We start from the raw sequence: 24,332 nt of genomic DNA on the forward strand, positions 1-24,332 counted from the left end.
TTCATGTAACCCTGGCTTATCTCATATTCAGTATGTAACTGGGGCTGACCCTGAACTGATCTTCCTGCCTCTGCCTCCCAAGCGCTATGACAGTGGTTCTGAGCCACCATATCTGGCTTACAAAAGAGTCATTTCAGATACTACATTGCCAGTTGTTCAATGCCCACTTGATTCTGTTTTAGAGAGTCCAATTACCCTGAAATCATCTATCCTTTAGCCCATCTTCTTCATGTCTTTCACTTCCTTGCCCATGTGTCCTTGTGTGATAACTGCCATCTTCCCTGGTGACATGAAGTCCATGTCCATCTATGAAGCTATGTTACTCAGGACCCTGTTATTTTCTATTCAATGCTGAATACTCAGTGTTAAAGCACAGGAACCTCAGGCCAGGTGATCTTTCCCCAGAGATGGTGAAAGCTGCTGTCTGTTGTAGTTGACCTTCACAGAGACAGAAAGAGAACCTGGAGAATAGCCTGATCCTGTGATGCTCCATGTCAGCTCCAAGCGCTGGGCTGGTTTAGGGCTGTTTTATACCACACTAGGCCTTAACCTGAGAGTCCAGGGTCCCCTGATCTTCTCACCTGGCCTAGGCTTGGCTTCCTGCTTGTTCTGACTCTGCTGTCTGACTAGCATGGCCTCCAGATTTTATATTCCTTGTGTACTTCTGTACTGGCACTCTCCTATTTATGAAGGGTGTTCTGGGTACATGTGTGCAGAGTGGGGGAACCTGATCTGTAGTTTCTTGCTTTTGGTAATTTTGTCCCTTAAGAATGCCTTGAAGACCCCTCTTCATCAGTGGTACAAAACAGCCACTCTGTGCTCACTCTAATAAATGTGTCTGTGATGCCCCTAAAATGGAGGTGTCCCTCCTCAAGGCCTCCCAACAGGATTACCCTAGAACTTTGTGCCTGGGGACATCTGGGGTTTTTTTGTGTTTCTATAGCTGGATTTTGATTTTTTTTTTTTTTAAGGGAGTGAGGGCGAACGCTTGTTGCCTGGAAGGTAAGTCCAATACAAACTGATTGTGGTAGAAACTGGAAGCTCAAAGAGTTTTCTCAGGCTGGAGAGATGGCTCAGAGGTTAAGAGGACTGACTGTTCTTCCAGAGGTTCTGAGTTCAATTCCCAGCAACCACATAGTGGCTCACAACCATCTGTAATGAGATCTGGTGCCCTCTTCTGGCCTGCAGGCATATATGCAGACAGAACACTATATATAATTAATAAGTATTTTTAAAAAAAAGTTTCTCAGCCGGGCAGTGGTGGCACACGCCTTTAATCCCAGCACTCAGGAGGCAGAGACAGGTGGATCTCTGTGAGTTCCAGGCCAGCTTGGTCTACAAAGTGAGTTCCAGGCGCAAAGCTACACAGAGAAACCTTGCCTTGGGAAAAAAAAAAAAAGTTTTCTCAAATGTTTTGAGCTGAGCATGGTAACATACTTGTGTAATCCTAGCACTCAGGTCTCCTGGAGGCAGGAAGATCAGAATTCAAAGTTATCTTCAACTACATAGTAACTTTGAAGCTAATCTGGACTATGTGAGGTCTTATCTCTGAATAAACAAACAAATAAATAAAATTCCTTTGAAAGGATTTTTTTTCTTAGTACATGACAAATTATGCATGTACACGCTACATTATGCATTTAAGACACAGTCTAACTTACGGAGTCAATGCTCCTGTTATCAGTGTGTCAATAAGTAAATGCATACTCAGTTACTTTTCTAGAAATAAACATCCATGTTTATGAGACTACCTCCCTGGTTTTAAGAATTTCAGACATGGAGTGTCTTGTGGCAGTAAATGGTCTAATATAGACAAAGCCAACTTCCCACTGAAACTCTTCAAGAAAGATTGTCACATGTTGATATAGCCTTTAAAACTTTGTGAAATCAATCCCCAACATCAATACTTTAATGAAACATTTCAATGAAGTCAGGTTAAAGTGTGTACAGGAGACTGCTGAAGATTTCACATACAATTTTAAGGAAGGTAACATTAGCAGTACCCATGATGCAGCCAGCCATCTAGTCCATATATGTCTCCATCCCTATCACTTAGTGTCTACCATAAAACCACTTTTTCAGGTTCTCTGGAGTCTGTCCAAAATTTTAAGGTTTTTTTTTTTTTTTTTTTTTTTTTTTTTAAATCAACTCTAGGCTAAGGAAACACTGGGTGTCTTTAGAAAGCAACTCTTCAAATGGGCCCCAAGGACACTTCTCCCCATGGGCTGCCCAAGTTCATAACCTCCAATACCACAGTCCTAGGAGCTGTCATGGTGCCCTGTGCCTTGCACAGTGTCAGTTGGACTCATCTATGCCACAGATGCCAGGGGCTGGACTTCTCCATCTTCATAGCTTGTTCACTGTCATAGAGACTTCACAATGGGGACAGGCACAGGTAGACCTGAGTACTCACAGTGAAGATGTGTCACCTGATTGATTCCCCCTTCCCCAGATACCTACCCACCCCACAGATGGAACACTTAGTTATTCCAGAACCTTTCTGGGTCCATTTGCTATTTGACAAAAGGTAAGTCCTTCTATGGCTTCCAGGCACCCACTATATTTATAAACACTCTCTTAATGTTGAGCTAGTATCAAATCCAACACATTCACCAAAAGATCAACAAGAGCACATAAAAGGCATTTGTTTGTTCTTTAAAAAAAAAATCAGTTTCTAGTAACTCCACATTTGGAGGGATACAAAGTGCAAGATGTCATGGCTACATTTAGTCCTCAGATATTTAAACAAAGTAGCTGGGTTAGAGGTCTGTGGCTGCTTCCCATGGACTATGGATTGTCTCTGTATACCTTCTCGTATCAGCAACCAATGTGAAATCCTCACCTGGAAGCTGAGATGCACTTGCCCCCTACCCACCAAAAGGGCACTGACATAACTTTACCAGGAAGCTGGCAGATAATTGGAGACCAGACCATGATCAACACAAGCTCTATTTCCCACACATACACCTGCCATCAACTGCTTTGCCACACTCACATTGGGCAGCCCGCAGCAAATGGACACTGTAGTAAAGTCTAGAACACTGGAGCCAGGCAAGGCAAGTGTGAACACATAATCCAGAGCATGACAAGAGGTGCCTTCTGAGGTCTGTCTCGCCTGGAAATCAAAGCAAGTCACAAGCTATCTTTCTGTTCACACGAGACATCTTCATTGTAGGCTCCTTAGGTGACTTCAGAATAGAGCTGTTAGTACCTAAGGCCACCTGGCACAGTTATCCCATGCTTGGCAAATCCAGGCCTATGAGAGGGATACTGGCCAAGGAGGTACTAGATGCCTGTTCCCAGCATCCTGGCTGGAGAGAGCCAGCTGGAGCCAAGTCCAGCAACAATGGCCCAGCCTATCGTCCAGGTCACAAGAGGTGTCAACCTAGAACCAGAGACAGATGTGTTACAAACTATCAGATGGGAGAAAGTTGCGTAAGATTTTTATAGACAACAAACTTTCTCACTCCTCACTCACCTGGTCACTGTCCAGATTCTATAAAGACAATCAGTCACTGGCCACCTGGAAAGGAAGGCTGTCATTAATTCCCAAAAACAGACGCCACAAGACAAGCCACCAGCAGAACACTAACTGCAGCTACAGCTTTAGAAAGGCCATGGAGGAAGAGTACCTAGTTAACTTCAGAATCCAGTGTTTGAAGCCATGTTCTTCTTGAAGACTTCTGTTTTCTTTCTGAAGGCAGCAAACAAACAAGCCTCCTGTTAGTTGGCAGTGAGCCCTGCAGCCTCAGGAACAGGAAGAAGACTCCACCTGGTATCCATTGGGCCCCAAGCAGTGTGGGGTGAATACAGAATCTCAGATAGTCAGAAGCTCACACTAACCTGACACAGACAAAACCTAGTAAGAGATGGCCATTCTCCTCAGTTTTAGAGATAGATTAAATGAATCAAGTGTCTTTGTTAGAATAAAACTCAGCAAAACAAGATCAGAGAAACTCCTTGTTTTTTACTTTTCTTGAGTTGGGGGATCTCAGTATGTTCCCCAGTCTGGTCTTGAACTTACAGGGCTAAGTAATCTTCCCACCTTAGCTTCTCATGTAGCTAAGAGAAATATTCAAAAATAAGCATAAAGCAATTTGGCACACATGTCACTGTGAGAATGAAGTCAGCATTAGTGAAAGCTAATGGTTCTGCTCACCTGGAGGACTGAGCTGAGCATAAAGAGAGGCCAGAGGCAGAATGGCTTTTAAGACCTTTATGTGAAGCTGTTCCAAGTCCTCGGTCTGCATTTTGTTCACTTGTCAAGTCCCAAGATACATGATTGGTTCCAGGCTGCCCAGGTATGGCTGCCTTAAGTCTTACCTGGGCTGGGAAGCAGTGCTGACTCCCTGGGTTCTCTCTCTCCTGGGAATCTGAGTAGAAGTAGGTAGAGATGTGTACACTCTGCTCCAATGTTCCCCATGAGCATCTCAGAAGCACTGTCAATGTTCTTGAGGAGTGCAGCTGGCTAGGGCACAGTGCCAGGGTATGATTGGAGGGTGGGCCTTAGTACTTTCACCAGCTAGCCAATTCAATAGCAGGGATTCTTGCCTATCACTTGCCTGGGATGGGGGTCTCTTTCTAAGAGCAATATGAGTTCAATAGAGGAATTGGCATGGAAAGCTAGCTCTGAGAGTCAGGCTCCTAACAAGAACTCCAAGATGCTCTAGCCTGTGTCCAGCTTAACAGAGTTCCTTGTAGGAATAGAATAAAATTCCAGATCAATCTAGCATTATGCTAAGGTCCTGGGCTGCTTGTTTAAATACCATAAGGAAATAGTTTTTAACAATCTCTAAGTCAAAACAAGCTGCCTTTGTTCTCTGTAGAATAAGTTCCTGTGCCTCTGCCTTGTGGGGCCTATGGCCACAGAAAGAAGTACATACAAGTCCAATACTATGCCAGCTCCAGTGACAACTTCACCAGTGGGTAGGTTTTGAAGGTGGATAGCCAAGCCCTTAGGGCCTGAAAGGAATATGGAAAATTCACACAGGACATAACTGTGCTATGCAGTTCTCAGGGGGCATTCTATCAGTGTGCTTGGGGATGGCACTTTTAGCACTTTGGGGTCATCAAAGATAGTGAAAATGGTGGCAGAGTCTGTGGTGTCATAGCCTCCCAAGGTCAGCTGGTCTTATTTGCTTATGTAAATCAGGTGCTCAAACTCCTGCAGTATTTCTCTAGGGCCCATGTCCTGTGGGATGGTCTGTATGTCAAATCTGTTGCTCTGATTGGTCAATAAATAAAACACTGATTGGCCAGTGGCCAGGCAGGAGGAAGTATAGGTGGGACAAGGAGGAGAAGAATTCTGGGAAGTAGAAGGCTGAGGCAGAGAGACACTGCCAGCTGCCACCATGACCAGTAGCATGTGAAGACGCAGGTAAGCCACCAGCCACGTGGCAAGGTATATAGATTTATGGAAATGGATTAATTTAAGTTATAAGAACAGTTAGCAAGAAGCCTGCCACGGCCATACAGTTTGTAAGCAATATAAGTCTCTGTGTTTACTTGGTTGGGTCTGAGCGGCTGTGGGACTGGCGGGTGACAAAGATTTGTCCTGACCGTGGGCAAGGCAGGAAAACTCTAGCTACACCCATGGAAGAAAGGCAGTGCCAAGGCCTCAGGTGTCAATGTGCACCCACAAGTACAACTTGTAAAACAGTAACAGTGAGCTACAAATGACTTATTCCCTGGTTTCTGTTCAGTGAACAATGACTATGAAAAGGCAAGTTGTAAACTTACTGCTGAAAAAGTATCAGGAGAGAATCAAGTTAACCTGAATCAAAAGAAGTAATGCAAAGTCCTTTTCTGGGGACATCAGTTACAAGAATGGTGATCCAGTAATGAAACCACCATCTTGTTGAATTTATTAGGCCTACCTACAAAAAGAAGAAAGTTAATTCATTTTTTTCTAGAATGTTCTAGAACCGTCCAGAGAAAATTTCTGAGTATTCACTACTTTGTACTACCTGCACACATATTTAAAAACCTGCAAGAGGCTGGGCAGTGGTGGCACACTCCTTTAATCCCAGTACTCAGGAGGCAGAGGGATCTTTGTGAGTTCAAGGCCAGCCTGGTCTACAGAGCGAGATCCAGGAAAGGCGCAAAGCTACACAGAGAAACCCTGTCTCAAAAAACCATTAAAAAAAAACAAACAAACAAACAAACAAAAAAACAACAAAAAGCCTGCAAGAGCGGCTGTAGAGATGGTTCATTGGTTAAGAGTGTGTACTGCTCTTCCAGAAGACCTAAGTTCAGTTCCCAGCACCCACAGCAGGCAGCACTGAGCTGCCTGTAGCTCCAGCTCCACAGGGATCTGGCACCTTCTCCTGGCCTCCATAACCACATTGTGTTCTCTCTCTCTCTCTCTCTCTCTCTCTCTCTCTCTCTCTCTCTCTCTCTCTCTCTCTCTCACACACACACACACACACACACACACACAAATATAAAAATAAAGTATATATTTAAAAAGTTACAAGTGCATGGTTTGATGGTACACAACCCTGTCATCCTCGCACTTGGGAGGTAGAGATAGAAGGATCAGAAGTCCAAGGTTATCCCTAGCTATGTATCAAGCTTGAAGTCAGCCTGGGCTACATGAGACCTTGCCTCAAAAAACTAAAAGAAAAGAAAAATCTGCAACTTAACTAGGTTCAGTGGTTCAGGACTGTATTCTAGCACTCAAGAAAGTGTGAGAGGAGACTTGAGATCTGTCTGAGTTACATAGCAAATTGGTCAATTTATCAAGAATCTGACTGTCTCAAAATCAAAGTTAAAAAAGGGTAGAGAGTATTTCAATGGCAGAGTACTACCATGCTCAAGGCCTAGGGTGGATCCCCACTATAAAATAACAATAAAATCTTGAAATACAATTGAATTCCCATACAAAATTGCCATGACCAAACCACATCTATATCAGTGTGTGAGCAGAGAGCTGGGTCATAGCTAGGGTACCAATGCTTCATGTCCTTTACCACAAAACAGCCACCAAGCCACACTGAGGAGCTATAATATTACCTTTCTCTAACAACATTCCATATCCATTGGGGCTTGTGTCCTTCAGGTACTACAGTGGAAGTCTCAGGCACACTTGGACAAAGCTTGCCACCAGCAACACATGTGGCAGTTATAAGTCCCATCACAAAGCCAAATCCAACCGAACACAGCAACCAGAACCCTGACACCCTGTCACCAGAGTAATCTTCTTTCCCAAGTGCTACTCTGGAGCTCATCAGAGTTGAAGCACAAGCTCCTTGAACACTGGAGTTTCTTTTTAAACCCATTTGGCATTCTTGGGTATACAGCCCTAAAAAGGAGGTTTCCCACAACAGATCCTCCAATACACCTGCAGCTCAAAGGACACATTTCTAGAACTGGAAGGTGAGCTGGGTGCTTAGGCAGGGTACACAGGCAGGTTTGTGAAATAGGGCTGCCCCTCATCTTGAGTCAGCCACTCATCTCTCCCCAAGTTATAACAACCCAGGCCAGTTCATTGACAGTAAAGTGAAAACACACCATCCTGAAAGTCAGCAAAGTCATGAAGAAAAGTTCCAATGTGCCCAAGACTTTCCTCCACGTGTCCAGAGCAACAGATGACATCACAGAGAAATAGACCTCCATCACACTCCACTGACAACCCGTGAGATGGTCTGTATGTCCTGTGGGAGCCCGTTCATGGGTTCCTCATGGCTTTACCCAGCAGGTCCACATAGAGGATGATTAGGACCATGGGCATGAGTGCAGGTGTCTGAGATGGTCTGCACTTGGCTGTGCTGTGGGATGGTCTGTATGTCAAGTTGCTCTGATTGGTCAATAAATAAAACACTGACTGGCCAGTGGCAAGGCAGAAAGTATAGGCGGGACTAACAAAGAGGAAAAATTAAAGAACAGAAAGACAGAAGGAGTCACTGCCAGCCACCACCCTGACAAACAACATAAAAAGATGCCGCTAAGCCACGAGCCACGTGGCAGGGTATAGATTTGTGGAAATGGATTAATTTAAACTAAAAAAAGTTAGTAAAAACCCTGCCATGGCCATACAGTTTGTAAACAAAATAAGTCTCTGTGTTTACTTGGTTGGGTCTGAGCGGCTATGGGACTGGCAGGTGACAAAGATTTGCCCTGACTGTGGACAAGACAAAAAAACTTAAGCTACAAATGGTGCCCAACTTTCTGCTCCACACAGGCGCATGTAGCACAGCAGGCCGCACTTGCGCAGTGGGAAGAAGGGCACATGGCGCTGCCTGCCTTTGCTACACCACTACAGAGCTCGCCACCAGCAGAATCAGCACTACCCATCCCTAACCTGCCACAACCCCCATAGCTAACTATCCATCATGGATACTCACAGTGGATCCTGACACAGTGAGACAAACCACACATTTTGGAAGACAAGAATCTATTTCTGAATATTTCCATGTTTCATTCTAACATAGCACAAAACCAGGCAGACTTAACTTAGGATTTTAGAAAATAATGTTTAAAATAGCCTACTCATTCTTCTGCGTCTACAGCCCAGAAGGTAAGTTTCATGTACTACACATAGTCAAAGTTCTATAGTTCACACCCAAACCTTAAATCTTGCCACTCAAAAAAAAAAAGACAGGATTAGTATGTAGCCCAGATTAATTCAAATTCATGATCCTTCTGCCTCAGCCTCCTCAATGCTGGGAGTATAGGAGATCACCACTAAATCCAGCATTTTTCTGTCAACCTCTAACCCTATACATAGAAAATAAAAGGACAAATTTATAAAAAAACAGTGGCATAAGGATATTAAAACATCATTGAAATAACAAAATATCAAACCTAAAAGCTGATTCCACCTGTAAAGGACAGAACAGGATGAGCCTTGGCAATCTGCAGGAGTAAGGGGATGCATATGCTAAGCCTCAAAGAAGGTCACAAGGAGGCCTTGCTACCCTACTCCACTTCCAAGCTTTATAGAATACAGACTGAGAAGTAACTCATACCAGAAGAGAGATCTGAGAAGGAAAACGCATGCTTACAGCCCTGTCTTTGCCAGGCACTACCTTGGCTTGGCTACGCTATAGCACCTTCTAAAGCAAGGAGGGCCTAGACCAGGGTCACTCAGACAGCAGGACAGGAAGGGGCTTCCTCAAGGTCCTTGAGGTCAGACCAAAGGTCCTGCTGTAGAAAGTAAAATCAGCTTTTAGGGCTGGCCATGCCTCTGATTCTGAATATGACTACTCCATGTTCCTAGCACAAACAGGCTAAAGTTTCTTTTGAACAGAGCTCATACCAAAGTGAAGCTACTAGATACAGAAAGGATAGAAAACCTGCAAACCACTTCCCTCATTCCAAAATTATATATTATATTCATTCTCTCTCTCTCTCTCTCTCTCTCTCTCTCTCTCTCTCTCTCTCTCTCTCTCTCTCTCTCTCTCTCCTCTCTTTCTGAGACAGGGATTCTCTGTAATTAGCCCTGGGTATCCTAGAACTCAGGCTGGCCTTGAACTGCCTCTGCCTGCCTCTGCCTCCTGAGTGCTGGGATTAAAGGTGCGTACCACCAAATTTGTTCTTAAAGACAAACAGTATCTGGGGAACCAGGGAACAAACAAGTAGTTGTTACCCCAGCCTTCCCTGAAGGGGGAGTTTTACACTACATTGGACACACATGTCCCGTGAGTATGAAGAAAGAGTGAGAATAATCCAGACCTCACCTCATCTCCACTGCCCCATGTTATCCACAAAAATTGTTGAATTTTAGAATTCCTCTGTTCGTGCGAATTCCAGGTACCCCAATTCACCTATAACCACCTCCATGAACTATCCCAGTACTTTGGGACTTTCAGGAATCCAACAATCTGTACCCATAAATAGACTTTGCTCTTGAGACATTCACCACACTAGTTTATCCAAGCCATGTTCAACACTCTTGGATGCTGTTTAACAATCACAACAGCTATGGATTGGCCCCATCCCCATTTCCCAGATGTGGGAAACAAGGCCTAAAGTGTTTTTGACGGTGTGCATAATCTCAGTGCACACTGTTGATGAAGTAGTCTCAGCTTGCCTCCATGGCCACTTGATAGGTAACTTGGAAATAAAGAGAACAGACATCATTTTCCACCTTTAGTCTTTATTTGCCATAAGTAATTTGCATAACTCCTCAAACCAATACAAAAGCCCAACAAATAATGTTTTAGTGCTCATGGAAACAAAACTGTAAACAAGGTCCAAAGTGCCAGCATCAAAGGCAACTGGAAACTGTCCTGTAATTCAGTGGCTTGGAGGATGACCAGTCACCACCACACATGTACTTGGGCTTCCTGGGACAGGATACCCCTCATGTTCCCAACTCGATGTCTCCAGTGTGGGGTGTGTCCCTTCCTTCCCCACAGAGAGAAAAGTATCAAGTCATTTTCTCACATTCATGCTGAGCACCAGATAAACAGGAAGTCCTGGAGCTAGGTTGATGCCCAGGGCAGTGACACCATTCTCCCAGCATCACACAGGGCTGCTATAGCCAGTATGTACCGTGACAAGGGAAGCAGCCTGTCTTGTCGCTATGAGCTCTGCAGATGCTAATGCCTCTTGTCTCACAGGAAAAGGCACCTTGGGGGAGCCAGCTGCTAAACAGCAGCTGCCCTTCAGCTGCAGCATGGTCAGCCTGTGGTCTGGATTTCTGCTAGATACACTAAGGTCTTAAATGCAGCATCCAACTCCTTTCTAAAAATACACACATGACCAGCACTCTCTAGCAAGAACAAAGCAAGCTCCACATCCCTGGGTCAGCGGCTCTCTGCATGTTGCCTACACAGAACAAATCCCAGCACAAAGGCTGGTAGTGGGACCAGCAGAGGGAGCCAGTACCTGTTCCCTGGACACAAAGACTATCTCTGGCACCAGAGCTGCCACTGGCTCAAGGGGTTTGCGGTTTCAGGTTTACTAATTGTGTGTACTTTTAAGCTTGGTGGGTTTTAGATTTAGATGCTTCAAGTTTGAGCGCAAAACATTCCAACAAGCACTCACTGCTCCCTCTTGATGCCCAACAACACATACCAACTCCCTTCTTGTCCTGTAAAGCAAGCATGCTGGTTCCATAGGACTCAAAGCCAGTCTACCTCCTGAAAGACCTTGAGGTAGCTGAAAGGTAGTTGCAACTCACAGCCCATCTGCCTGACAGACAGGCTACAACCTCCTCCTCCTCAGTGACACCTGGGTCTGAGAGTTGAAATGAGATGTTTAAAATCACATCAGGACACAGTGACACACCAGAGGTTGCACTTACGAGACAATGAGTGGGCACCTTTGGGCAGGTACTCGAACAGAAGTGAGCCATCGTCCCCGAGCACGTCAGCCTTGAGTGACAGCAGACTGTTCTTACTCATGAGTGCTGCACGCAGGTTGGCCACTGCAGCGGCCTGGTGCAGTGCTTCATCCTTCTCTGGGGTGAGGGGTGGGCCCAAGTAGCTGGTTTCTCCTCCTAGGAGGCCCTCATCGATGTGTGCATAGAGCTCTGCTCTCTCACCTCGGCTGTCTGAGCTGCTGGCCTCAGTGACAGTCAGGTCCACATCTAGGGAAGGGGAGGAACACACAGGTCATTTGGGGATGTTGCAAGTGGGAAATGAAGACAATTAGGAGAATAAAGGCAATGAGCTTCAGTCCAGTCTAGCCCTCTGAACCAGTGTACCCACTCAGAGCAAAATGTGCTACTGAGCCCACCTGCCTAGACCTATAACATGCCACACAGCACAGCAAAATTTACAATCCAATGGGCACTTCACTCACAACCAGGGTAGAAGGCCACTAACCTTTGAGCCCAGACCCAGCTCTGGAGCTATAGGATCTCCTCTTCTCAAAAGAGTAGGGTGCACGCAACATGCACCAATGACCGTTAAAGTGAAAACTATGAAACTCTTAGAAGAAAATCTACATGACCTCAGATTTGGCAACGGGTTGTCAGACACCAAAAACACTAGCAACAAAACATAAATTGGATTTCATCAAAATTAAAACCTTGTGCCAGGTATGATGGTGCATGCCTGCAGTTCCAACACTTAGTAGAAAGAGACAAGAGGACCAGGAGCTCAAGGTCATTCTCAACTACATGGTGAGTTTGTGACCAGCCTAGGCTATACGAGGCTTTGTCTCAAAAATAAAACAAAATACGAAATAAATAAATAAAAACTGACATGCTTCAATGATAACCCATAGAACGGACAGACTATGTACAAGTTACTTATATAAATTTTGAGACAGCATCTCATGAATCCCATGTTAGCCTCTAACACTTTGTAGCCAAGGATGACCTTGAGCTGCTAATCCTCCCAGCCTCCATCTCCTACGTCCTGGCATTACAGGTGTGTGCCACCACGCCTTGTTTACATAGTAATGGGAACTGAACCTAGGACCTATACATACTGGATAAGCATTATACCACTGAACTATATCCCATCCCAAAATTATATAGCTGATAAAATACATATCAAGACTCTAAAGCCTGCAGTTCTGAATTTGAATCCTCAGCACTTGGGTAAAAACTCAGGCATGGCTATGGTAAGTGCTTGCCTAGCATACCCAAGGCCCTGCATTCAATCCCCAGCACTGTAAGAAAAACAAAACTACACTGAGATACAATTTCACACCTGTGAGAACAGCATCTATCAAACAACAGAAAACAACAAGTATCAATGAGGAGATGGAGAACCTGAAGCGTTGTTATAACTGAAAACATGAATCATGCATCATCAGTGGAAGGTTGGCAGTTTCTCAAAGGTGACAGATCCAAGACACTCTAGTTAGAACAGCTGAAGTGACCAAGCAGGACATCTGTTATTCTTTTTTTTTTTTTTTTTTTTTTTTTTTTTTGGTTTTTCGAGACAGGGTTTCTCTGTGTAGCTTTGCGCCTCTCCTGGAACTCACTTGGTAGCCCAGGCTGGCCTCGAACTCACAGAGATTCGCCTGCCTCTGCCTCCCGAGTGCTGGGATTAAAGGCGTGCGCCACCAACGCCCGGCCTTTTTTTTTTTTTTTTTTTTTTTTTTTTTTCCACTAACGAGAGTTTTATTAGAGATAAAAAGGACAGACGAGTGCTCAGGCCTGCGGAAGTGACGCGTGTGTGGAGTAGAAGAAGGAAGCCGGGAATATGGCGCTGGCTTATAAAGGCTGGGTGGCGCATGAATGCATGCATACACAGGTCCATGTGACTACTCCACGCATGAGCATAGATCACCCTGTTATTCTTTACATGAGAAAAGTAAAGGGGGGAAATGTCACATAGGATCTGAGCCCACTTGTTCCTCTACCCTCTTGCTCTAAGGCTCCTATCCTAATGAAAAGAGAGCCATGTTCAGGCCACAGTGAGAAGTGCCCCTCCAACACAAGTGCTAATGACCCTCCAAACCTTTTCCCTAGGAGCACTGAATAAAAAGCAAAGAAAATGCTTCTGTGTGCTTAGGGCCTGGGATTTAAGACAACTTTTTATTAGATTGTATTCATTTTTTTTAATTTTGTGTGTGCTCTGACTGCATGTATGTATGTACACCACATGTGTGCTTGATGCCCATAGAGGTCAGAAGAGGGCATCAGATCCCCTAGAACTGGAGTTATAGATGATTGTGAACCACCAGTGGGTGCTAAAAATCAAACCCAAGACCTCTGCAAGAACAAGTGCTCTTAGCCACTGAGTCATCCCTTCAGATCAATAGTGTGATTCTTTAGCAACTTAACTCTTGGGGTGAATTTAAAGTGCATTTCTCTTTAGCATCTAACTTGATGAGCCATGGACCTGCAAACAAGTGGATAGTGGGACTTGGACAGTAGCTCTTGGTATTAGCCTCCAGACTTATGACATTTAGCCAACTGTGACAAGAACTGCCCCACTCTTCCCAAAACATAGCTTCCAGATAAACAGATTACTTCCTACAAAGGCTACTGAAATGCTTCTGTAAGCTAAGAGTCAACATAGCACACAAGCATCTTTACAAAGATATGGGGGCTGACCAAAGGAAACGTGTAACATGACAAGTTACATGACTGAGCCTCTCACTATCACTGTCTCAAGTGTTAGAGGCAAATAGATTTGGTGACATTAGCGGGGGAAAAGACTTCAATGGCAATGTTAAAAAATAAATTGAATGAATGGCAGGACATAGTGGCACTTGCCTTTAATCCTACCACTTGGGAGGCAGAAGGAGGTGAATCTCTGTGAGTTCAAGGCCAACCAATCAAGAGAGACCCTTACTAAAAAAAAAAAAAAAAAAAAAATCTGTGCCATATGTGGTGGTTCCCATTTGTAATCCCAGCACTTGGGAAGCAGAGGCATGATTGCTGAGAGGGCCAGGCTGTACTATAAAGTGAGAGTCTATTCTTTTCCTTTCCTTTCTTTTGAGACAAGATCTCTCTATGTAGCCTTGGCTGGCCTAGAACTTGCTATGTAGACCAAACTGGCCTCCAACTTACAGATATCCACCTGCCTCTGCCTCCCAAATGCTGGGAAGCAGGCATCACCACACCTTGCAAGATTCTGTCGCCGCCGCCTTCTTCTTCTTCTTCTTCTTCTTCTTCTTCTTCTTCTTCTTCTTCTTCTTCTTCTTCTTCTCCTCCTCCTCCTCCTCCTCCTCCTCCTCCTCTCCTCCTCCTCCTCCTCCTCCTTCTTCTTCTCTTCTTCTTGGTGGGTGCTTGGGATGTAGTTCAGTTTGTGAAATGTTTGACTACTATGCACAAAGCCCTGGGTTGAATCCCAGAACTGCATAAATCAAGTATGGTTGCACACATCTGTAATCCCAGCACTCAAGAGGCAAAGGCAAATGTATCCAAAGTTCAAATTCAAGATCATCATTGGTTACATTGAGACTTGGAGGTCATTCTGGACTTGAGAGCCAGTAAAATGATGGGGACATTAAACCAGGAAGGGGATGTATTGGGGTATCCTGGAGAGCTAGAAGGGTTAATGAATGGGGAAAGGATATAATCATATTTCATTGTATACATGTACAAAATTCTCAAGAGAATAATTTTTTTTTTTTTTTTAAAGAGTAACAATAAGGAACACTGAAAAAGTCTGAGTAAGGTCAGCAGGTCACATCACTGTCAATGTTTGTGACAGTGTTCTGATTTACAGGCTGCTACTATTTCCAGGAACTGCAGAGTGGCACCTTCTTCAATCTCTTAAGACAGGGTCTTCTATGAAGCCCAGCTTTATGTAGTCCTGATTGCCTTGGAACTCACTATGCAGCCCTAGATAGACTCAGACTTGCTATGATCCTCTTACCTCAGCCTCCTGAGTACTAGGATGTTAGGAAAGAGCTATTACACTCAGCTTCTGTAATATTGTTAACAGTGGCATGTTGTGTGATATTTTGTTTGTGTTCTGATAAATAAAGCTTGCCTGGAGCTCAGAGGGCAGAGCTAGCCACTAGCTAACCATAGAGGACAGGCGGTATGGCACACACCTTTAATCCCGGTCACTTGGGAGGAGGAAGCAGGAAGACCACCCTGTTCAAGGCCACCTTGGGCTACACGGATTGAACCAGTCTAAAAGAGAAACAGAGCCAGGGTGTGGTGGGGTGTGCCTTTAATCCTAGCACTAGGGAGGTGGAGACAGGAATACAAGGTGAGTGAAGACAGGTTCTAGCGCCCCATTCAGGCTGAGGATTCATAGAGGTAAGAAATCTCTAGTGGCGGCTGCTCTGTTTCTCTGATATTTCAGGTTATTGCCCCGATATCTGACTCGTAGTTTTAATTGATAAGACTAATTAGGATCACACTTTATCAGTGTGTAAATCTACATATCTCAAAATGGGGAGGTGGGGGTGGGGAAAGCAGACCCAAGGTGCTTCCATCCTTGAGATATTCTCTACCTGTTCCTGAGCTGGCCTTGCCATTGCCTCTGGGGCTTGAGGACCAACTGAAACACCTCCATGAGAACTGGGTTGATAGTCTCTGTCATATGTATGAATTTATCAAAACTCAATACTTTGCACAGTTAAAAAACAATATGAGGAGCAATACTTATTTATTAGTGGTGGCAGACAGATGGAAAACTTCTGAAGGATTTTTCTAAGTTTGAGCACATTCCTTCTCATGACCTAGCTTCTTCATGATGGAGTGGTTACTACAGAAAAACAAACACAGGCATCCCTCAAAGAGCCAGAGAGTGTTGCAGAAGCTTTGCTTCCAACCACAGTAAATGCAGATCTGTGCCTACCATCACCAGACAACACAGAATAAACAAAGGGTACAGTTTACAGACAGTGCATATGACACTGTAGTGAACCAAGTGTAACATCCAGGCAGGTACTGCACAGGCTGGCCACAAAGACACTAAGGCATGTAAGAGTTCTCACCAGAAGGTATTGCTGTACATTGTTGGATGCCATTGGATAAAATGCTACACAATCTAAATCATCCTAGGGAGACTCCAGAAAGTTCTACCCTTTGGTGGTGCTTAAGGGCTTGTATTCATCAAATTATTGAGATTTGGCACATTCATGGTGGCTAAACTTCACCTAAAAATGTAAACACACTGAACTCTAACTAAAAGACTTGGAATAAAGAATACTGCTGTCTACCACTTACTTTGAAATAACATCGAAAAATAAGGTGGGATTTCAGGTAAGTGGGTTTTTTTAAAGATTGATTTATTTTATACCTATGAGTGATTTGTTTGCATGTATGTATATGCAACAGGTGTGTGCCTAGTGTTTTCAAAGGTCAGAAGACAGCATAGAGTTCCCTGGAACTTGAGTTAGAGATGATTGTAAGCCACAACGTAGGTTCTGGGAACTGAACTTGGGTCCTCTGCAAGAGCAACAAGTTCCTTTAACCACTGAGCCATCTCTCTAACCCTCAAGTGGATGGCATTTAATAAATAAAATATGTTACAGGGAAATTCAGCAGCAGATATATTCACTATATCATTTTTTCAGCTTTTCTTTCTTTCTTTTTTTCGTTCTTTCTTTTTTTTTTGGTTTGTTTTTCAAGAAAGGGTTTCTCTGTGTAGTCATGGCTGTCCTGGAACTCACTCTGTAGACTAAGCCAGCCTGGAACTTAGAGATCCACTTGTCTCTGCCTCTTGAGAGCTGGGATTAAAGGTGTACACCACCATCACCTCGTTGCTGTTCTCTCTCTCTCTCTCTCTCTCTCTCTCTCTCTCTCTCTCCTTCCTTCCTTCCTTCCTTTCCTTCTTTCTGTTTTTTTAAGACTTGCTTTGTAGATAAGGCTGGCCTCAAAATCACAAAGATAGGCCTGCCTCTGCCTCCATGCCCTGTGCTTTTCTTTTTTTTTTTTTTTTAATTTTTATTTTATGAGACAGGGTCTTGCTATATAGACCAGACCAACCTCAAACTCAAAACAATCCCCCTGCCTCAATTGCTGGAATGCTGGGATTACAGGTGTGTCACCATATTAGCTTCAATTTTAATTATGAATATTTTTTCAATAGAACATTAGAGATACAAACAATATTGTTCTAACCATAAACTTCTAAAGATTTATTAATTTATTTTATGTATATATCTGCATATATACCTTTATGCCAGAAGAAGGCATCATATCCCATCACAGATGATTGTGAGCCACCATGTGGGCACTGGGAATTGAGCAGCCAGAGGTTTTTTGTTTGTTTGTTTGTTTTTTTTTTTTTAAGATTTATTTATTTATTATGCGTACAGTGTTCTGTCTGCATGTATGCCTGAAGGCCAGAAGAGGGCACAAGATCTCATTACAGATAGTTGTGAGCCACCATGTGGTTTCTGGGAATTGAACTCAGGACCTCTGGAAGAGCAGCCAGTGTTCTTAACCACTGAGCCGTCTCTCCAGCCCCTCTAACCATAAACTTTACAGTTCTAATTTATTATATATATATTACACCTCAAAAGATAATAGTAATTTTCACCGAAGAGCTCACCTCTTTATATATTTGCCCATGAGAAAGCTGACAACAGCCTGAAATGGCCATGGCTGGTTTGAAAATTCAGACCTGGCAAAGTACCCTCAACAAGACAAAGGCCGAGCCACAGTAGATCAGCTCTGGGATAGCGAGATCCCTAGGATGCAGGTTGAGGGTGCTAACCACATCAGTAAGCTGCAGTGTTAGCAGCTTGACACGAGCCTGCTGCCTAATTGTTGTAGAAGGCTATCTTTAGGACCTAATAGCCATTACTATCTTAAGAACAGTTATGGCCACTTCAAAGTGATCCTCAAGACTCGACTAGCTGATGTTTCCTCATAGAAGAAAGTGCTGGGGAGGGTTATCAGATCCCCATTTGAGATCTCAGCCACTCTTTTTTGCACCTCTCTGTCAGACAAATGTAATTCTTTATGTAGTCTTGTGGTCTCCAGGACTGATAGACCACACAGTGTGTGAAAGGTTAACTGGACAGGGGACTCCATCTCTGTGGTCATTATCCATGCTGCAATGGGAATTTTTGGTGATGTGACTCTTTTGGGGTCACCCATGCTACTCTAAGTAACCCTTTCCCGTACTCTAAGTAAACCCAGTAAAGTCACTGGTTCACTAAGCTGGGCTTTGATAGAATGGCCGCTTTGGCTTGTTCTTGATGCCCTATTTAGAATAAGGACACATTTGTTCAAAACTCTCCATGAATAGTTCACCCAACAATGTTTGACTCCGCAGATTTTTTTTTAAGGATTTATTTATTTTTATTTCAAGGTATGGGTTTATTTTAGGGTATGGGTTTTGCCTGTAAGGACATGATGTACATTCAGTACCTGTGGAGGCCAGAAAAGGGTATTTTATGCTATGGAACTGAAGGTTCAGGCAGTTGTGAACACCTTGTGGGTGCTAGGAATCAAACCTCCAAGAGCAAAAAGTGCTTTTAAACACTGAGGCATCTCTTCAGCTTACAGACACTCAGTTTTTAAAATGACTTTCATTATCTTTTGTCATTTTATTTTATCTTATGGTAGTAAGGATCAACTCTGGGACCTCTACCACTGAACCACAGCCTAGTCCTTAAAAGTTCTTGAAAAAAGCCTTAGCATAAAAGCTTTCAAATAGGGCTGGAGAGATGGCTCAGAGGTTAAGAGCACCGACTGTTCTTCCAGAGGTCCTGAGTTCAATTCCCAGCACCCACATGGTGGCTGTAATGAGATCTGGCTCCCTCTTCTGTGTACATAATAAATAAATAAATCTTTAAAAATAAAAAAAATAAAAATAAAAAGCTTTCAAATAAACACATGAAATTATACCAGACACAGTGGGTTCAAGTCTGTAATCCTGACATTCAGGAGGCCGAAGCAGGAGGATCAGTTCAAGGCCAGCCTGCACCTTGTCTCAAAAATAACACACATACATTCATACACACACACACACACACACACACACACACACACACATTCCTCTTTCTAAAAATTACCATTTAAGAGTGGTGTGGTTGCTTGGACTGCTGGCAGTGTCCTGTGGGTGCCTGGACTGGTCTACTCTGGTGACCGGTCTAGCAAATACCCTAACTATCATCACAGAGACTTTGTCCAGTGACTGATGGAGGCAGATGCAGAGATCCACGGCCAGGCACCAGGCTGAGCTCTGGGAATCTAATCGATGGGGGGCGGGGGATTCTGCAGGCAGGGAACATCAAGATCATGACAGGAAGAAGTGCAGAGCTGACGGCCATACCACTGGAGGCCCATGAACTGTAGACTGGTGGCTGTGAAGCCCCCACGGGGAAGATGGTTATTTGGCTTGAACTGTTTGGGCAGCACCCAGGCAGGGGGATCGGGATCCATCCCTGGTACATGGGCAGGCTTTTGGGAGCCCAGTGCCTGTGGTGAGACGCCTTATGCAGCCTTGGTACAATGGGAAGGGGCTTGGACCTGCCTAGGCTCAGTGTGCCAGGCTCTGCTGATTCCCCATGGGAGACCTTGATTTGGAGGGATGTGGGGATGTGGGGTGGCTTGGGAAGGAGGGCTGGGAGATGGGAGGAGGTTAGGAGGTGGGATCTGTGGGTGGTATGTAGAATGAGTAAAAAATTTCTTAATAAAGAAAAATGGGGGAAAAACGGTGTGGTTGTGAACATCTGTCATCCCATCACAGGAGTTCAAGGTCATATTCAGCTATATAGCAAGTTCAAGACCACTCTGGGCTATGTAAGAACCTGTCTCAAGAGTCTAGGGGCAGAAAAGACGGTTCAGTGTTAAGAGTACTGGCTGAGGGGCTGGAGAAATGGCTCAGCAGTTAACAGCACTGGCTGTTCTTCCAGAGGACCCAGGTTCAAATCCAGCACTCACATGGCCGCTCACAACTATCTGTAACTTTAGTTCCAGCAGATCCAACACCCTCACATAGACATACATGCAGACAAAACACCAAAGCACATAAAATAAAAATAAATAAATAGTTTTTGTTGTTGTTGTTTTTGTTTAAAGAATACTGGCTGATCTTTCAGAGGACCAGGATTCAGTTCCTATGGCAGCTCACAACTTTCTGTAACTCCAATTCTAGGGGACCCTACTCCTTGTTCTGGCCTCCTCAGACACCAGACAATGCACATGGTACACAGACAAACATGGAGACAAAATACCCACACACATAAAATAAAATAAAATTTTTTGTTTTGTTTTTTGAGACAGGGTTTCTCTTTATATAGCTCTGGCTGTCCTGGAACTCACTTTGTAGACCAAGCTGGACTTGAACTCAGAGATCTGCCTGTCTTGGCCTCCAAGTGCTGGGATTAAAGGTTGCACGCCACCAAATCCTGCCATAGTACTATTACTACTACTACTACTACTACTACTACTAATAATAATAATAATAATAATAATAATAATAATATTTTTAAAAATTGTATAAGGGACTGGATAGATGCCTCAGTGATTAAGAGTACTGGTTGCTCTTCTAGAGGATCCTGGTTCAATTCCCAGCACCCACATGGTGGTTCACAGCTATGTATAACTCCAGTTCCAGGGGATCTGCCACCCATATCTGGTGATATGCAGGCAAAACACCAATGCACATAAAATAAAAATAAATAAATCATTAAAAATAGTATAAGTAAATAAACTCATTATATATAAGTTTACAAACTGATTTCTCATTTATATACCTGTTTTAATCTGAATTATTATAGATTACAGAACCTTGGAAAAAGAAAATCTGTCAGCCTGAATATTTCAACATAAATAAGTTCCTTGATTTGTATAAGGTATGCTGCTATGGCATGCAGCATCACTGGTTACTCTGGGCCAGCTCACCAGGCTCCAGCATCAGCATGGCACTATTGTAGAAGAGTCTATGGATGCCAGAAAAAGAAGAGAATAAATCTCCAGGCTCAAGACAGGACCCAACCAGAGGCCTCATAGGAGAGTGTTGAAAAGAACAACTCCACACATACTCCTAGATGGGGAGGTTGGGTGGTATAGGTCTCACAGGAACTGCTAGAGGAGGGCCTAAGTCCTGGGATGTGACTTAAAGGCAGTGTCTCTGTAGAAATCTGACCAATGATGCTTCTTCACTTAGATTACAATGTGGTGATCAACCTACCGTATTAGAGTTGGAAATCAACCACAGGAAGCACCACCATAAGCCCATGCCTTTAATCCCAGCTCTTGAGATGTGGAGGCGGGAAAGTCATAAATTCAATGCCAACCTGGGCTACAGAGTGAGATATCCTAGTGAAACAAAGCAAAACAAGTAAATATTACCATGGATAAGTGCTACTCAATTCAAGGTGACTATCTCACCAGCTTGGTGTCCTACCAGAATCTGCCTTCTTTGCAACAAACCAGGAAAATCCCTGCAGAGTCTGGGGGCACCAGTGCTCTGTCTACTGTCATCTCAACATGTGGCTTGCTGGGTTTCCAGAAGCATATCCCTCCACACAGCTGTCTGTTCATTCCTCAGCCCAGGTGACACACTACACCAGACCAGCAGGCACTATCTGGACTTTTCTGGTGGGGACTATACACCATCAACTCTGCCAGGTACCCCAGGGTGACAAGTCACCTAGTCTCCTCATCTCAAAGAATGTTTAGGCTGGTCTATGTCCATAGGAATCCTTTCAAGTTCACCTGCTGTGAATTTAATTTTTTAAAAAACATCATGACAATACAAAGCACTTCCATTGGAGCCCAGCCTGAAGAGGGACGGACAATGAGACCCTTCAGTATCACAAGGAGGCTATGGCAAAGTACTGTTCAGAGGTGCAAAAGGGAAGGTTGTGGAACTGAGTCCAGCCACCCCCTCCCCCTCAAGATGAAAAGTCACTTTGTATGCAATGGGTCTATCAGAACCCGATTAGGCTCTGGAGTTCTGTCTGTTATAAGCACTGCTGAATGCCAGGACACCTCTCCCTATAATACCCCAAGTTTCTGACCTGTGCTGCACTTTCTTCCTGTTCTTGCCTCCTTCACTATTTTATGGCATCAGCATTGTCCTTCCCACAACTGACAAGAAGGTGTAATGAACTCTCCCACCTCGGTGCCAGGTCCTCATTTCGACAAAGCATCCAAAGGAGAACAGTTTTGCCTATCTGATCACCAGCTGCCACTCTAAACACACTATAACACAGTCCAATCAGAACTGCTTTCAAGAGATCCTGTCAGTCTTATTTGGGAAGAAAACTACATAGGCAAGATGAAGAGCAGAACAGGTAGCAAAAGGTGAAGCCCAGAGGAGTATTGTGGAATGTGGGATATGGGTGGACTGAAGCAGATGGTGTCACCTTTTCCCTCAAAGCCATGCTAATCTCTTCCCTCAAAGCTACAACAAGCACAGATGATTTTCTTTACAAAGATGATCAATTCTGAAGGGAAACAGAGGAGTGGAGGGAGGGGAAACAGTGGTTGGGATGTAATATACGAGAGAATTAAAAAAAAAAAAAAGATCAAAATTTTTAATGTCATTTAAATGTCTAAATGGCTTCATGAAAAGGTGACCTTATCAACAGTATAGCAGATGTCCGAGCCTGGCCAGCACCAGGACTAGAATGCTTGAGATACTCTTCACAGCCATGGTAGATTATGAAACCAGTACATAGGCAAGAGATAAGCTCACATGGTTTTTAGTTCCTGTAAGTGTAACATGGTCCACTACGTTGTGTGGACCAGGATGGCTATGACAGTCTAGGAGGCTTTGAACCCCTAACTCCAGCTCCCATTCACTGCGAGGGATGACCTGGGAAGGGAAATGTAGGCTGCATATGATCCAGAGAGGAACGAAAAGAAACTCACCCTGAAAGCCATGCCATTCATCCCCCAAAGCAGGGAGGTGCCAGAGAGTATGGTCAACACTGAATCCCATAGATTCTCCATCTTCAGCTAGAACTGCACTGAGGTCCTAATGTGTCCTTAAAAATTACAACATGTGGAGGTTCAATCTTCCCAAAGTCCAGTACATTAACTCAACAAAACCTTTAACTTTCAAATAGTTTCACATTTTGATGCTTGCAGTATATTTTAGGAATGAGTGTAGCTGGGAGCCCTAGAAATCATTCCTGAGCTAGTTGGATACTATTTCACCTCACAGAAGCATCACTAACTACCCTGAGAATCATCACTGACCTCTCTCTGCAGATGGATCAGGAGAGGCCCCATCCTAGGATGTCCCAGAGAGAGATAGTGAGTACCCAGCTAGAAGGCTTACCTGTGTCCATCACATGGACATGCACAACCCATGTGCTTATTTAATGCCATTTGCACCAGTTATCACATAAATTAAGTCAATTTAAAACTGATTTTCCAGACCTGCTTAGTTACAATGCAGTTGACTTTTTGCTTAGAAAATCACTTATAAAAGTTGAGTCGTCCCAGGGGCCACCAGGAGCTGAGATGGAGACATACAGACAGGACAAGACAAGTGGCTAGGAACAGAAGGTTTCACATCTGAGCAACTGCTCAGAAGGCCCCAATGGCACCTCACATGTGTCTGCCTGACATGTGTCTTTAGAAGAGAGCCTTTTCTCCTATAAATAATTTATCAATCTCTAACTCTTTAATGAAAATAAACTGACCTCCATCAAGTGTCATAATTTATGTTTCCTAATCTTAATCTGAGAGCCAGGGTGGGAGAGGCTCAAAGAATGACACACCACCATGACATGCAGGAAGCATCCCACGCTCCAGCCTACACCTCAGATCCTTATCTCAGCCTTCAGAATCCCCAAGCAAAAGCAGTTCACAGTTGCCTTGGCAACCCAAGGATTTAAGACTAAGAAAGTATACAGCCAAAATCACTTGTTGGATTCTGAAAACACCTTCTGCTCGCTGACTACATTTGAAACCTCCAGCCCACAGGCTCTAGGATTGTTCCACTTACTAATTTACCATTGACTCCCATGGGATGCATGCCCCCAGCACTGACACCTGTAGGGAAACTGATTGGGCACACGCATATATTCTAAAACAAGTTAGA

General features: G+C 44.0%; 1 protein-coding gene across 1 annotated transcript in view; it reads right to left on the bottom strand.

Annotated features, from left to right (window-relative positions):
* Zbtb46 (zinc finger and BTB domain containing 46) overlaps nucleotides 1-24,332 on the bottom strand; it is an 81,072-nt gene that overhangs the window by 15,097 nt on the left and 41,643 nt on the right. The window contains exon 3 of the mRNA XM_028885258.2: nucleotides 11,252-11,536. Coding sequence (XP_028741091.1) covers nucleotides 11,252-11,536 — 285 coding nt within the window. The remainder of the gene's footprint in view (nucleotides 1-11,251; nucleotides 11,537-24,332) is intronic.

This window comes from Peromyscus leucopus, chromosome 4, assembly GCF_004664715.2.
Source record: "Peromyscus leucopus breed LL Stock chromosome 4, UCI_PerLeu_2.1, whole genome shotgun sequence".
In the NCBI taxonomy this organism is placed as follows: Eukaryota; Metazoa; Chordata; class Mammalia; order Rodentia; family Cricetidae; genus Peromyscus; species Peromyscus leucopus.